General features: G+C 56.8%; 3 protein-coding genes across 4 annotated transcripts in view; 2 read left to right on the top strand and 1 right to left on the bottom strand.

Moving 5' to 3' along the window:
* Positions 1-1,656, top strand: part of ARPC2 (actin related protein 2/3 complex subunit 2) — a 29,535-nt gene extending 27,879 nt beyond the window's left edge. Inside the window, exon 11 of the mRNA XM_058705263.1 lies at positions 1,196-1,656. Within this exon, the coding sequence (XP_058561246.1) occupies positions 1,196-1,220 (25 nt within the window). The 3' untranslated portion in view covers positions 1,221-1,656. The remainder of the gene's footprint in view (positions 1-1,195) is intronic.
* Positions 1,657-1,804: 148 nt separating this feature from the next.
* GPBAR1 (G protein-coupled bile acid receptor 1) lies at positions 1,805-8,861 on the top strand. The gene is made up of 2 exons (XM_058705236.1): positions 1,805-5,858; positions 7,545-8,861. Exon 2 carries the CDS (start codon positions 7,590-7,592, stop codon positions 8,580-8,582), a length of 993 nt encoding a protein of 330 aa, XP_058561219.1. The 5' UTR covers positions 1,805-5,858; positions 7,545-7,589; the 3' UTR covers positions 8,583-8,861.
* A 103-nt stretch (positions 8,862-8,964) lies between these two features.
* AAMP (angio associated migratory cell protein) lies at positions 8,965-14,370 on the bottom strand. 2 transcript variants are annotated; one of them, XM_058705154.1, is made up of 11 exons: positions 14,162-14,370; positions 13,545-13,703; positions 12,757-12,876; positions 11,864-12,003; positions 11,465-11,609; positions 11,110-11,193; positions 10,659-10,774; positions 10,407-10,510; positions 10,166-10,256; positions 9,881-10,035; positions 8,965-9,428 (listed from the first exon to the last, which is right to left on the bottom strand). In XM_058705154.1, exons 1-11 carry the CDS (start codon positions 14,280-14,282, stop codon positions 9,353-9,355), a joined length of 1,311 nt encoding a protein of 436 aa, XP_058561137.1. In that variant the 5' UTR covers positions 14,283-14,370; the 3' UTR covers positions 8,965-9,352. The 2 variants fall into 2 exon arrangements, with proteins under 2 accessions (XP_058561137.1, XP_058561147.1); XM_058705164.1 differs by having other exon boundaries at positions 13,545-13,700; positions 14,162-14,369.
* Positions 14,371-14,611: the final 241 nt, after the last annotated feature.

Here is a 14,611-nt window from a genome sequence, read left to right as displayed (position 1 = left end):
ACTAGTCAGTCATGGGGCTGCCTGCACCATCTTCGGCCCAGTAACCTCTTGTCTGGTCAGAAGAGCCCACCAAAGCAGCCACCGCCCAGTGTCTCCCCACAGGGCTTCTCCCCTCCCCTCCCCTCCGGCCCCACTGGCAGGTGGCCTTGCAGTTGCCACAGAGCAAGTGCACCTGTCTTGGGCTGGGGCAGGAGCAGCTCCAAGTTATCTGTGAGTCTCCTTCCTGGGACACACGAAGAGCAGCTTTGCCTTTTTCTGTCCTGTGATCTCTCTCTAGCAGAGATGGGCCTCAGAAAGGGGAGGGGGAGGCTAACAACCACATCCAGGCTGAAAACCGGATTGTGTTACTAAGGATGAGTAGAAGAAGCCAGGACCCTCACACACAGCAGAGAAGGAGGGTTTGCATGGAACGGGATGGCAGGCCTGGCTCAGAAGCTAACTGTACGTGTCCATGCCCCACGGTGCTCTCTGCCAGAATCGAACACTCATGAGCTTTGCACGGCGGGGGGAGACGGGGGCTGATAAAGTATGGTTTCGTTTTGGGGTAAGATGTTCAAGGCAGGAAATTTTAGCCCCCATATCTTTGCCCCAGTTTTCCATAGTTCTCAACCCCAGCTTCCAGGCTGCTTTACCAAATAACTTCTGTCTTTGGGAACCAGCCTGTTCCCAAAGCTGGCCCTTCGGAGAAATACCAAGTGGGACAGAACAGAGCACCAGGAGTCAGGAGCCTAACGTCAGGCGAGTGTTCTGTAACCCTGGGGTATGGCCCCACATGGCAACACAAAGTGCCCGTACTTGGAAAGTTTGAGCATCTTGCTCCCATGGTGAAAAATTTAAGGGACTGCTGTCCGCGAGCCCGAGAAGTTACAAGCTGTGCAGGAGGAGCCTGAGCTCTTGACCAAGAAGAGGGTTGAGCCCAGTCTGAGATTCAGGTTGGTCTAGGCCATCCAGAAATTGTGGGCAAGGGATCCTCCCATCTCACTTGGTACATTTAATGCCCTTGTGGGCTTGGCGCAGGTGCTACCCGGGACCCCAGAGTATTCAGCACGAGGAGCTGACGAAACTCTCTGAGCTGGGTCTTGTTCCGGGCCTAGAGGTCCTACGTCCTCTCTCTGGGATGTCATCCCTAGTCCAGGAGTGTGGGGTGGCAGGAAAGGGGACCCAGAAACCCTCACACTTCTCTCTGCTTTTGAAGGGGGAAGACGTTTTCATCCCGCTAACTCTTGGGCACAGGAAGAGGAGGCGGCTGGCAACTGAAGGCTGGAACACTTGCTACTGGATAATCGTAGCTTTTACCGTTGCACCTCTTCAGGTTCTTAAGGGATTCTCCGTTTTGGTTCCATTTTGTACACGTTTGGAAAATAATCTGCAGAAACGAGCTGTGCTTGCAAGGACTTCATAGTTCTCAAGAATTAAAAAAAGAAAAAAAAAAGAATTCCACTTGATCAACTTAATTCCTTTTCTTTATCTTTCCTCCCTCACTCTCCTTGCCTTCCCCCCTGTTTTCCAAGCTGTTTCGCTTTGCAATATGTTACTGGTAATGAGTTGCAGGATAATGCAATCTTAACTTGTTTTCTCCTAAGTATTTGAGTTCAAAACTCCTGTATCTAAACAAATACGGTTGGGGTCATTAATAAAGAAAATCTTTCTATCTTACGTGAGAATTTGCTGGGTTTCTAGACTGAGTCCAAAAGAGAGAGGAGGGTACACGTGGCACTACCCTTGAGCCTACAAACCCAATCTGGAAAACCTTACTTTCAGGAGTGCCTCGGCCCGCCTTAGAGGAGAGAGAGAATGGCTGGCTAGTGAGCTCTTGGGTTGGCGTTTCTGAATAAACTTGAACCTGTTTCCTGTATAGCTTTGTTACTAAGTCTGTCTGGCTGTGGCCAAGAAGCTACTGGGCCAGGTACAGTTACATTAAAGTGTTTCTGGCTTACTCTTATCATGAGTAATGCACAGCATTCCCAGAATGTGTTCCATGGCCTGTGTTCTTCTGCAGGACATTGATGGGTATCAAGGTGTGGACCTAATGCAGACCAACTGGCCACCGTTTCTCTTCTCACACAACAACCCAAAAGACAGGCCCTCCACAAAATTCACTTTGGGAAATGCTCACCTAACAGTAGAGAGCCTAGCAAAATATGCTGATCCCCAAAATAAAATCAGTTCAGAAAGCTTGCTTGGTAAAGAATTATCAGGAGAATTTTCTGAGTACCTGAAATGATCTGAGGGCCAGCCAAATGGTTTCTAGTTTTTTGCTTTCCCTTCTAACTTGTCTCCACCTAGTGCGGTACGTTCCAAACTGGTTTGAGACCCATTAATGAATTGTGAACTCCTGACTTTTTTATTTCCTAGATGGGTTTGAGATCATTGTAGGTTCATATGCAGTTACAAGAAGCAATACAGAAATCCTGTATACACTTCACCCAGCTCCCCCTAGCGGCAACATCTCGTAGGACTGTAGCACGGTGTCACCACCAGGACGAGGTCATAGACACAGTCCCGGCCATTCTCATGCACATGCACACGTGTGTATATGTGTGCCTTGTGTGTTTCTGTGTGTGCCTCTCATGTGTGTAACTTCATCACCAGCGTTTTTAATGGGATGGCATGGATCGGAGTGCACAACATTTCTTAAGGGTAAGTACTGACTTTGGGTTGTGTTTTAGTTGTATACACGAAAAACGTCCTCTTAACTGTGGTCACAGTCAAGAAATCTGAAAGCTACGTGTCATTCAGTCATCTGGACTTCACTGAATCAGGACTCTTAGCTCAGGACGTAGCTAAGTGCCCATCCCAACAAATGTGGGCCCTGCGGAGTGCTGGCCCTGGTGGGACTGGGCCCTTGTCGCCTGTTTCTGGTGGGCGGAACACCTATTGACTGCAGCAGCAGCCCTCTTACAGGGAACTGGCACTTAGTTGCCATTTCAGTTCCCTTTGGTCTCATTGGAAGTTAAGACCGTCTCAACAGTGAGGCTAAAGACCCAAGCCTGGGTCTGCTCTGGGGGCTGTTTTGAGTTCAAGCAATGCTACCCCCTTCTGGAGATCGCCTAAAATCACCAGTGTCTCTGGCTTTTAGGGAGCCATGGAGAATCTGGTTTAACCCTAACAGGAAGGACCAGGGTTTCTTCTGCCCGTAGACCTGACTTAGGGTTTTCTGAGGCCAAGATCCTGGCCAGGATTATGCCTGGTGGCTCCCAAGGGCTCGTCTGCTCTTGTCTACAGGGAGTGAAGTTTTGACAGCTGCTTCTGGAGGCCAGCCAGGGTCCAGGAAACCCCAGTGCCCTGTCACTTCCATTCATCCAGTTAGTGAGTACCCCCAGCCCTCGCATACCGCATCCACCCAGTCCCAGGCACCGAGGGTCAGCAAAGAGCTTCAAATATCCCAAGGGATAGAGTGAACAGAGGAGGCCCAGGAGGATTCCCTGGTGGGATTTGGCCCCTTGACCTAGGCTCTACCTGAGGAAAAGAGTGAGGACCACGAAGAGGGCTCTCCAGCTTGCAGCTGGAATGAAGCATCTGGAAACCACCTGTACCAGAGCCCTCCTGTGGGCCTAGGGGAGGCTGGGGATGAGTCCGGGCCAGAGATTGATGGGGAAGCAGAGAAGGACTGGATGGTCCAGTAAGGAAGAGAGAGGGCTGAGTGGGGACAGAACCCAGGCTTCCCAGCTCCCATGGCCTAAGATGTCCCCTTCATACGTCATCCCACACACAATGTTTAGACAAAGCAGCAGAGAAGAAACACAGACATCCTGGATCTCGTAGGGAGGAGGCCATGGCTGGGAACAGAAAGATGTCTGTTTATTCCTGGCAATCCAGTATTTGAGGGGCCCCACACCCACTGCTGCCCAGGCCCCAGGCTGAACTCTCCCAGAGCCTCTGACTTCTGCTCGACCAGATAGCGTGGGTCTGAGGGCCAGCTGCTGTAAGCCAGTCTCCGGCAGCCAGCTCCCTTGAGGATGGGTTTGAGGCTGGATGCTTTCCTCCTCCCACTTTTTGTCCCAACAGAAGTTCTGCTCCCCATGTCCCCCCAACCACTGTGCAGGATTGGCAGAGCTAGACCCCTCGGCCCCCAGCCTTCAGCCCAGGTCTACCCCACCCCCCACCCCCACCGAGGGCACAGAAGTCCCCTGGCTCAGTCTACCTGTGCTCTTGAGCAGGGAAGTCTTTGTCCTCATGGCTCATCTCCAGCTTTCTCACAGTTTCATCCTGCTCCCTCCCACTTCAGGCCTCAAGGGGGTGTAACTGGCTTCTCTCCAGCACCCCAAGACCTCACCTGATACAAGTGAAAATTGGAGCATCATGCCTCTTGTCTTCCTAGCCTTGAACTTGCCCTTCCTCTCCTGTACCTGGTTTCCCCAGTGTCTCTCTGGAGCAAAAGCACCCTTCCCCTCTTGCTTTTTGCAAGCTGTCTTTCTGCCTTTCTCTACAGAGTTCTTTCTTAGAGGATACAGGTGGCTGGAGGAAGGGACATGCAGAGAAGGGCAGAAATCCTAAGATGTTAATAGCAGCTGCTTTTCATTGTGTGCTCGTGTGCCTAGCGTTTCGTCCTCATCACACATTATCTCGGTTAGTCTCACAATAGGTGAGCACAATATATTCTACAGATGAGGAAACTAAGACAAAAGAGCTTTAGTACTTTGCCCAAGTTCACACAAATTAAGAAAAAAAAAAAAAAAAAAAAGGATCCCAGCCAGGATTCTGGGATTCAAACCCAGGCTTTCTGATGCCAACACTAGCTCATGCCTCTTAATCATCGTGGAAGTGGAAGGAAATGAATCATTTGTTGAGACCCCCACCCCACCCCACATTAAGTGTCAGGCACTGTAATATATGCAGCCACACATGTTGCTCTGTGATATTCCTCACAGCAGCCCAGAGAGGTGGTTTTACTTTGTTCCCATTTTACAGATGGGGAAATTGAGGCCCCAGGGTAGGTCACACCCCCAGAGCCATTTTTACCTCATAGCCCAGAACTTGACTCAAAGTAGTTAAGAAAAGTGTAGACTGACCCCAGGTTCTAGAAGGCAAGGCTGGCTTTTATAAGCTGAAAGGGATCGGATGAGAGCAAAGTTCCAAACACCCCTGCCACTGCCACCATCAGACATGGAGCTGGAAGTGCTGTCAGCCAGATGGCCACTCCAGGGGGTTAAAAATGTAAATGTATTGGGGCTCCTGGGTGGCTCGGTCGGTTAAGTGTCCAGCTCCAGTTCAGGTCATGATCTCACAGTTCGTGAGTTCGAACCCCGCGTTGGGTTCTGTGCTGACAGCTCAGAGCCTGGAGCCTGCTTCGGATTCTGTGTCTCCCTCCCTCTCTGCCCCTCCCCCACTCACGCTCTTTCTCCACAAATAAACGTTTAAAAAATAAAATAAAAATGTAAATGTATTAGCTGGGACAGGAAGTGGGGGATGGACAAAGCCATTTTTATTCATTAACTGGGATGCATTTCTCAGATTAGCTAGGCTAGCAGATGATGGCTCCAAGTTGGGTGACCTGAGGTAGAAGATGGCTGGCAGCTGGAGAGGGGGCACGCTGGCACAGGACAGGGAGAGGGCACTGGATTCAGAGGGGAAGGCCTCGCAGTCAGCAGCTCTGGGTGTGCCGGGTCCCACCCCCAGGGGCGGGGCCGGGCTGAGCCCCACCAGCCCCGGCTCCATCCCTCCAGAACCCAGGCAGGGGCAGAGCCTGGGCAGCAGAGAGCCTGGGGCCCTGCTGTACCCGGGTTGTGGAGGCACCATGCCCTCACCGGCCGGGACACCAGACAGCGACAGAAGCCCTGCGGGCCTGCCTGCAGCAGCTCCCTGACACTCTGAGGAAAGCCCAGACCGGGCCAGCAACACCTGTCCCCAACAGCCATGTGAGTAGCTGCTCCCCTCCCCTCCCCTCCCCCTGCCCCTACCCAGCACCCAGCCTCTTCTGGACACCTCAGCCCCCGATCCTCAGAGGCCATTGCACTTGGCCAAAGCCACCAGAGCCTCCAGGGGGTGCAGGTCACGGGGCCAGCACTCTGCTGGGAAGGTGGCCCTGGGGCTGTCCCTGCCTTTCTCGCTGCACTGGTGGAGGAGGGGTGGGGACTCACGCCAGGGGAGTCCTTGGGAGCTGGAGCTCCAGAGTCCAGCTTGGAAGGACCGGACCCTGAGGTCTTGTGGAGTTTCATAGAGTTGGTGGCGTGGGGACAAAGGGAACAGAAACCAAAGGGCCTGCTAGAGAGGGAAGGATGTCCTGGGTAGAGAAAAGGGGTAGGGGTGGGGGAGGTTGAGGAAGAGGAAACAGGCTGAGGGGAGGGGAAAGGGGCTGCAGCCTGGTGGGGCTTGGCAGGCCTAGGGGGACTGGGAAGAGGAGTAAGGCAGCATCTCCTGAGCTCAAGGTGGTGGTGGTGGTGCCCTCGGTTCCTATGACCTGGGGGTGGGGGCAGCTGGGAATCCTTTCCGTGTTGACTTAATCCTAGCAACAGCAGCTGCTTCCCGGTTGACAGCAGCAGGAGCTCCCCCGGGGCCAGGACCCTTCTTCCTCCCCATGATGTGGCCCCAGCAGCCGGGGTGTCGGAGGGGGGCCGAGAACACAGAGCCAAGAAAGGGAAGGAGAGGGACAGATCAGAGTCACAGAACGGCCGGGCCCTGCCCCGCGGCTCCCCCTGCCCCTCCTCTCGGCTCAGCTTCAGCTCCCCAAGGCGTGGCGGGGTGTCCTCCTTGCTGCTGGCATCTTCACTCTCCCTCCTCTCCTCCTCCAGTTCCAGGAAGGGCCCTGTTGCTAGTGTGGTGCAGATGAGTCAAGTTTATGGGCTGGAAGTCCTACCCGGAGGCCGCTCATTGAGCTGTAACCAGCTACAAAGATGGCCGAGGGGCAGGGCAGGCGATGCAAGGGACAGAGCACCCCGCTTGCTGCTGCCACCCGTGGCCCTGGCCTGTCACTAACTCCAGCGTTCAGCGAGCCCTGCCTTTGCTTCCGCCTCTGCCTCACTCCTGCCCCCGCCCCGCAACCCTCAGCAACCCACCCTCTCCTAATACTCTGGTGCCAACCAGGCTGTGAGCATCTAGGGACGGGGACCCCTCTCCTTTATCTTAGCACCCACCCCTAGCACTGGCCCCAGCCCAGCCCGAAAGGGGCTCTCAACTGTTGGTCGGCCAGAAGACCACTACACGCCAGCCAGAACTCCCTGTTGGCTGATTTAGAGGTCTTGCCTTGTGGATCCAGAGATGCTTCGGGGCTCTGGGGCTGGGTGGGTTGGCTTTTCAGTCTAACCGGAGGCATAGACACAGCTGCCCCGAGGGGGTCAGACAGAAAGTAGCCATGGCCAACACGGCAGGATGGGGAGCTGGTCAGCTCCAGCTGGTGCTACCCTGCAGGACATACTTGTTGCTGGACAGGACTTCTGAAGAGAAGCCAGAAGTAAGAATTTTTATGTAACTTTTTAATCAGCCACTGATGGAAAAAAAAAAAAAAATGTGTATCAGCAAACAAGATAAGGCCCGCAGTCTGTGGGTGTGCAACCTCTGGTTGCATGTGCAGCGCCCCCTAATTTTGGCTGCCGTCTTCCATCCAGGCATGCTGGCGGCTGCTCCAGGCCTCCCCCGTCCCCAGGCCCAAGATGACACCCAACAGCACCAGGGAGGTGCCCAGCCCCATCCCCGTGGGGGCCCTGGGGCTCTCCCTGGCCCTGGCAAGCCTCATCGTCGCTGCTAACCTGCTCCTGGCCTTGGGCATCGCCAGGGACCGGCACCTGCGCAGCCCACCCTCTGGCTGCTTCTTCCTGAGCCTGCTGCTGGCCGGGCTGCTCACCGGGCTGGCGCTGCCCGCGCTGCCCGGCCTCTGGAGCCAGAGCCGCCGGGGCTACTGGTCGTGCCTCTTCCTCTACTTGGCGCCCAACTTCTCCTTCCTCTCCCTGCTCGCCAACCTCCTGCTGGTGCACGGCGAACGCTACATGGCGGTGCTGCGGCCCCTGCGGCACCGCGGGAGCACGCGGCTGGCCCTGCTCCTCACCTGGGCTGGCCCCCTGCTCTTTGCCAGCCTGCCTGCTCTGGGCTGGAACCACTGGGCCCCCGGCGCCAACTGCAGCTCCCAGGCTGTCTTCCCAGCCCCCTACCTCTACCTCGAAGTCTACGGGCTCCTGCTGCCTGCCGTGGGGGCTGCCGCCCTTCTCTGCGCCCGCGTGTTGGCCACCGCCCACCGCCAGCTGCAGGACATCCGCCGCCTGGAGCGGGCAGTGTGCCGCGGCGCGCCCTCAGCCCTGGCCCGGGCCCTTACCTGGAGGCAGGCGAGGGCGCAGGCCGGGGCCACGCTGCTCTTTGGGCTGTGCTGGGGGCCCTACGTGGCCACCCTGCTCCTCTCGGTCCTGGCCTACGAGCAGCGCCCGCCACTGGGGCCCGGAACTCTGTTGTCCCTCATCTCGCTGGGCAGCGCCAGTGCGGCGGCCGTGCCCGTGGCCATGGGGCTGGGTGACCAGCGCTACACGGCCCCCTGGAGGGCGGCCGCCCAGAGGTGGCTTCGGGTGCTGCGGGGAAGAGCCTCCCAGGGCAGCCCCGGCCCCGGCACTGCCTACCACACCAGCAGCCAAAGCAGCGTGGACCTCGACTTGAACTAGGGGAAGGGCCTCTGCTCGCTCCTACAAGAAGCAGCCGTCCATCTCGGCCACCGCACCTATCTCTTCTCATCTCCTCTCTGTCCCCACGCCTCTGGATCTGACCCCACCCTGATGGAATAAAGCTCCTTCCACCCGGTTTATGGTTATCTCATTCCACATCTCAGAAAAGGAGGCAGGTGGGACAGCAGCAGAAAAACTGAAGCCATACGTGCATCGAGGGAGACTGCAACCGAGTCACCCGGAGGGGAGGACGTGCCACCGCCTGAGAGGCTGGGCTGAGATACCTCGAAATCTAGCAGATTGTGCAGCGAATCTCACCCTGACAGGCCCCCGACTGGTTCCTCATTTCCAGGCGCCACAAAATCCACACACACACGCCATCTCTGGGAAGTATATTTTATTTACATTTTTAAAATCTGTAACTAATATCTCTTCCTCCTTTCCACCCCCCGAGACTTGGGAAGGGAAAGAACGGGGACCTCAGAGACCTACTCCCCACGTCCAAACACACACCCCCGTGGCTCACACCAGCAAATGAAAGTGAAAGAGAAAGAGGCCTGACCCCCCTCTGAAGGGTCCGCAGGTCTGGGCGAGGGTAGGGGGGCCAAGGGGTGGGTCTCTTAAGAGAGGGGACAGGGGGGCAAGTCAGTTTGAAGGGGTTGGAAAGTAGTCCGAGGCCCCCCCTCCTCTTCCCTCGTACCCTACCACCTCTGCTGGTGGGGTTCTCCCTTCACCCCTCAACACCAGACACAGAGCAGAGGCTGCAGCCATTAGCGGTCAGGTCTCTGGACACAAAATACTTTTGCTTTGTGGTCTCCTGACGTAGTCACCACCAGAGAGGCATCTCTGTAGACAGAAAGCACAGATCGATGGGACGGAATGACCTGGGGCCCGGCCCCAAGCCCGCTACCCAGAGGCCCTCGGCTGGTCTCCTCCAGTGCATCCTCAATTCTAGATCAGTAGTGCCTGGCGCCGGGTTGCTGGGCCCACATCGACTGAACACACTTGGATCAGCCATCAGTAAGGGGATCAGAAAAGAGCCGCAGCAGCGAGGGAGACGATCCCCGCCCCTCAGCCCCGGAACCGAGACGTGAGGCCCCAGGTACGTCACTGTCAACCCGAAGTGACAACTCCCTCAGGCTGCCCAGCACTTCTGCCTCACAAGCCACCACCAGGCCTTGGCTCCCAGCTTCCCTCAGGAATCCCCTCCCGCACCCCAAGGACCCTATGGCCCCCCATGTGCTAGTCCCACCTTCCGAGTACACAAGGAGACTCTAGCCCTTGCCCAATTCACTTACTTGCTGAGGGCAAAGTCCAGGATCTCGGCCGTGTGGCCCCGGTAGTCAGTAAGCAAGCGGCCGGTCCGAGCGTCCCAGAGGCGCACGATGCCGTCCAGGCTGCAAGTGTAAACCACGGCGGTGCCTGCCTCCCACAGCAGTTGCACGATGCCCGACTACGCCAGGGTACGACAGAGACACAGCGGAAGTCAGGGGCAGGACAGCTCACAGGCGTGTGCCCCCACCCGCCTCACGGAGGGAGGAGGGGAGGAGAGAGCCACAGCCATAGCTGCGGGCGGCCTGTACCTGGTGCTGACACTGGTGCCTGAGAGTCTGTGTAGACAAGTCATAGATGGCCAAGGTCCCGTCCAGGTAGCCAACAGCTGCAAGAGGCATCCTGGGCAGAGAAGAGAACCACGAAGGCTCGCAGAGGGACCTGGACTCGCGCACTCTTCACTCCTCCTGGTTCCCCGGCCCAGGCACCTCTCGCCAAGCCCCCTTCTCCCAGCTGCCTTTGGCTCCAGGCCGAGGCCTTTCTCTCACTCACACGCTGCAGAAGCCCAAGGACTCCACGGAATTGGACTCGCTCTCCTCCCCTTCTCCCACGCTGGGCTGGGAGGCCACGGTTTCAGGTCTGAAAACACCCACTACCTGTAAGCCACGGGAGAGAATCAGAGGATCGGAGGAAGGCTGACTGGAAGGCGGAAAGGCAATGGGAAAGGGGCCGAGAGAATAATCAGAGAGGAAGAGGAAGACACAGAAAGCAGAGCCTAACAGCCAGGCTCCAAGTCGCGCTCACCTTGCCGGTGGTGGCACTGACCAGCTTGGCCTGGCAGTCCACAGAGCCAGTTAGGATCAGGCTACCGTCCTGGTTGGTGGCGACACAGGTCAGAGGGCCCTGGTGACCCTCAGTCCCTAGGATGGAGCAGATGGCTAAGTCAGGCTTCCTCCCGGCCCCTGAGTCCTGCCCCAGGCCTTCTCCACAGAGGCCCAGTTAACCCTTCCCCTGCCTCGGATGCTTTTATTTACTTATTTATTTTAATATTTATTCATTTTTGAGAGCGACAGAGACAGCGCAAGTGGAAGGAGGGGCAGAGAGAGAGGGAGACACAGAATCCGAAGCAGGCTCCAGGCTCTGAGCTGTCTGCATAGAGCCCGACGTGCAGCTCGAACTCACAGACCGTGAGATCATGACCTGAGACAAAGCCGGACGCTTAACCGACTGAGCCACCCAGGCGCCCCTTGGATACCTTTTAATACATGGATTGGGCTTCCCTGCTTCAGGTCCCAGATCCTGATGGTGCCATCCTCATAGCCGACCACAGCTCTCTTCCCTGGAGGGCCACAGGCACAGACGGAGAGAGAAAGCACCCTCAGGCACACCCAGCAAGGGGGGGTGGGGAGATGAGAAAGTAAGGGAACAGATGCTGCCCGAGGGTCTAGTGGAGAAAACCGAGTTTGGGGTAGGAAAAGGGAAGCGGTCCTGCTCTGGGGCCTGGGTCCCTGCTCCAGACAGCAGGCCTTGGAGTCTGCAGGCCACGGCTTGGGAGGGAGCCCAGGAAGGTGAGTAAACCTGGACCCCACCTCTCCGCACCCAAGACTCACCATCAGGGAGGACTCGGCCACAGGTAGCTGGGCAGTTGGGACCTTGGAAGGTCTTGCAGTCACCGTTTGGGACCTTCCACATCCAGGCGTTGCCATCAGCCGTGCCCGCCAGTAGGACAGGTGCCCGAGGGTGCCATTCCATCCACTGGACAGAGAGGAAATCACCCTGTCGCCCCATCCCACCCAGGAGCCTGTCCTATAAGCTCCACCCAAGCTGCCCCTGCTTCCAAGGTCAGCACGGACGGCACAGGGAACAGACACAGACGCCCTTGCTTAAGGCACCCTGGGAGCGCAATGGCTTATAGCTGGCTTGGTCTGGTAAAGGCCAGACCAAGACCCCCAAGTTCTCACTCTCTACCCGAGGCCCCACGTAGCTGAACACCACTCTGATGATCTCACCTCCAGATCTCCTGCTTCAAAGGACCAGACCTCCTCCTTGGTGTCCACCTGCCACACTTTCAAGAGGCCACTCATGTCCCCTGTGGCCACTAGGGTAGAGTCGTGGCTGAAACCAGCACAAGTAACCGAGTCTTTATGGCCTGCAAGGGAAAGTAGGCAGAAAGAGGAAAACATCAGGGTTCCCAGGTGTCTCGCCCCCAGAAAGGACCAGCTCGGTAGAAAAGAAGAGTGAGTCTCACCACCCCACCATAACGGGTGATCAAACTCACTGCCACTCCAGGAGTCGATACCCCCAGATCTCCTCAGGGGCGAACGCTGGCTTCCTACTCAACCATGCCTAGCCCGGCCTATGTCCTGCCCACACTGTCCACTCCACACCTCTGCCCAAAATACCCACTCCTCCTCTCTGCCTAACTATTCTCACACCAGGGCACCTCGGTGGCTCAGTCGGTTGAGCGTCTGATTCTTGGTTTCAGCTCAGGTCATGATCTCACAGTTTTGTGGGTTCGAGCCCCGTGTCTGACTCTGCGCAGGCAGCACAGAGCCTGCTCAGGATTCTCTCTCTCCCAATCTCTCTGTCCCTCTGCTGTGCACACTGTCTCTGTCTCTCTCTCAAAATAAATACATAAAAAAGTTCTTAAATAAAACAGATAAAGAAATAAATATTCCCACACCAGTGCTACCTCCTCCCAGACCTTTCCCACCCTCCTCTGGCCAACAGTGGCTCCCTCCCCAGTGCCCAAGACAGACAAAGTTACTCTGCTTTGAGAGCCTCAGGCCCAGCACAGAGCTGGCACAAAGTGGGACTCACTAAATAGCTACTGGGTGCACAACCACTGCAGGCTAGCCCCCTAAGACCGCTACAGGAACACGACCTCACGCGCGCCCCTCACCTGCACACTCAAAGAGAAGCTCCCCATCACTGAGCCTCCACACGAAAGCTTTGTCATCTTCACCCCCTGTCACCGCCAAGGTGTTGGTCTTGGGGTCCAGGCTCACGCAAAACACAGATGCTGTCCCAAGAGATATTCCGTAAATGGACAGGGCTCCCCGCTAAGGTTCTGTCCTTCAGAACCTTCAGGAAGCCCACCCCGTTCCACCCAAAGCAGCATGTATTTCCTCCTGGAAATGAAGGGCGCATCCAAGTGCTTCGAAGTTTCAAACATCAGGTTGTTGGAGAAATCCCTCCAAAAGCTTGCCAAGCCCCAAGTCCCTCCCCAGGGCTGACCCCTTCACTACCCCAGACTCGTGCATAGACAAGAGGGGTGTACACGTGCAAGGCTTCCAGTTCTCTGCACGGGCTGCCACCAGGCTGAGCACAGAGTGGGGCAGCACCGTGTGACTTACCTTATTAAGAGCTAATATTGGAAAAGATTATATAAAATGCGCTCAAAAAGGTACTATCATCCCTAATTTACAACAGGGTAATTTTCCGAAAAGAAACTAAGACCCAGAGAGATTAATAAAGATCGTAGGTCAGCAAGCAGTCACAGGAGGATGGGAACCCAGGTGTCTCGGCTGGCTCAGGAGCCACACTCTCTCCCACTCCATCACAGTGTGAGCTCCAGGCCCGTCTATTTCCCCATCTCCACGTCCCTTCTAATGCTCCGTACACAGCAGGTGTCTGATGTTCAAATGCCCACCTGCACTGAGTTTCTGACGGATCTCCTCAGAGACCTACCTGAGTGCAATGCAAAGGTGACTTCGCTATCATCTGGGCCCTCCATGCTGCCGACCACCCCTTCCTGGGGTTCCAGAACCCAGCCCTCCTCATTGCCCTCTTCCTCTTCTTCCTCTTCTTCAAAGTCCACATCTTCCATCTCTTGGGCCAGATCATCTGCTTCGGGGAGAGGGTTAAAAGATGGGGGTCAGCAGGCAGTAAGAAAGAGGGCAGGGGAGAGGTGTGGGGAGGCCTGACGCTGGCGTGCAGCAAGAGGGTCGGCTGAGGTCAGGCGGCCAGGGTGAAGCGGGGGCGAGAAGCGGCAGGGAGGAGGGGGCATCTGGGACGGAAGACAGGAGAGGTCTGAGGACCTGGGGTTGGCCAGAGACAGTGTAAGAAGGGAGGACCGAGGGGATGATGGGAAGGGGGTGTGTGAGGGGAAGGGCCAGACGAGGCGTCAGGGGAACCCCCACCCCTGCCAGGCCTGAGAACTAAGTGTGGGGGTAGGGCAGGGGGGAAGGGCGAAGGAGGTCGGTAGGAATGACCGGTGGGGAGGGGAAGGGAGAGGGGGGAAGCAGGGGTCAGAGGCCAGGGGTGAGCGCCTCCCGTCCCACGGCCTGAGGAGCGGCAGTTCTCACCTGGGTCCGGCGGACCAGGATCCAGTTCTACCACCTCGATAATCTCCTCATCTCCATGGAAGCTTAGGGTCTCCAGTGGAGGGGTGTCAGCAGCGGCCCCGCTCTCGGATTCGGACTCCATGCGGCGCAAGCGGCCGATCCACTTCTTTGGGCCCAAACGCCTCCCAGAGTCAGCTCTGCGCGACGACGCGGAACTCGAGCCCCTCCTCCCGGGAGGAAGTAGGCGTAAGCGACTCTCCGGCAGGAAGAGCGGCGGCCGTTCGGCCAATAGCGAAGGGGGCTGACTGGCTGACTCACCAATCACAGGGCAGAGTTGGGAGAAGGGGACGGGGCGTGGCAGGGAGAATCCAAACTCCGCCCGGCCTGGCTCCGCCTCCAACAGGAGGGAAACAAGCGAGCGTGCGCGCCTCCGGGGTCTCCTGGGAAGAGTAGTTCTCCTGGGTCCCCTCG

The sequence above is a fragment of the Neofelis nebulosa genome, chromosome 2 (assembly GCF_028018385.1).
Source record: "Neofelis nebulosa isolate mNeoNeb1 chromosome 2, mNeoNeb1.pri, whole genome shotgun sequence".
In the NCBI taxonomy this organism is placed as follows: Eukaryota; Metazoa; Chordata; class Mammalia; order Carnivora; family Felidae; genus Neofelis; species Neofelis nebulosa.
The sequence above is the reverse complement of the archived record's forward strand: the minus strand, read 5'-3'. Positions and strand labels throughout refer to the sequence as shown.

Coding starts and splice junctions, on each gene's coding strand:
- GPBAR1 (XM_058705236.1), top strand. CDS start 7,590: ATGACACCCAACAGCACCAGGGAGGTGCCCAGCCCCATCCCCGTGGGG.
- AAMP (XM_058705154.1), bottom strand. CDS start 14,282: ATGGAGTCCGAATCCGAGAGCGGGGCCGCTGCTGACACCCCTCCACTG. Junction 12,877..13,544: donor CACCTTTGCATTGCACTCAG/GTAGGTCTCTGA, acceptor CTCTTGGGACAG/CATCTGTGTTTTGCGTGAGC. Junction 10,775..11,109: donor CCCAATCCATGTATTAAAAG/GTATCCAAGGGG, acceptor GCTCCATCCTAG/GGACTGAGGGTCACCAGGGC.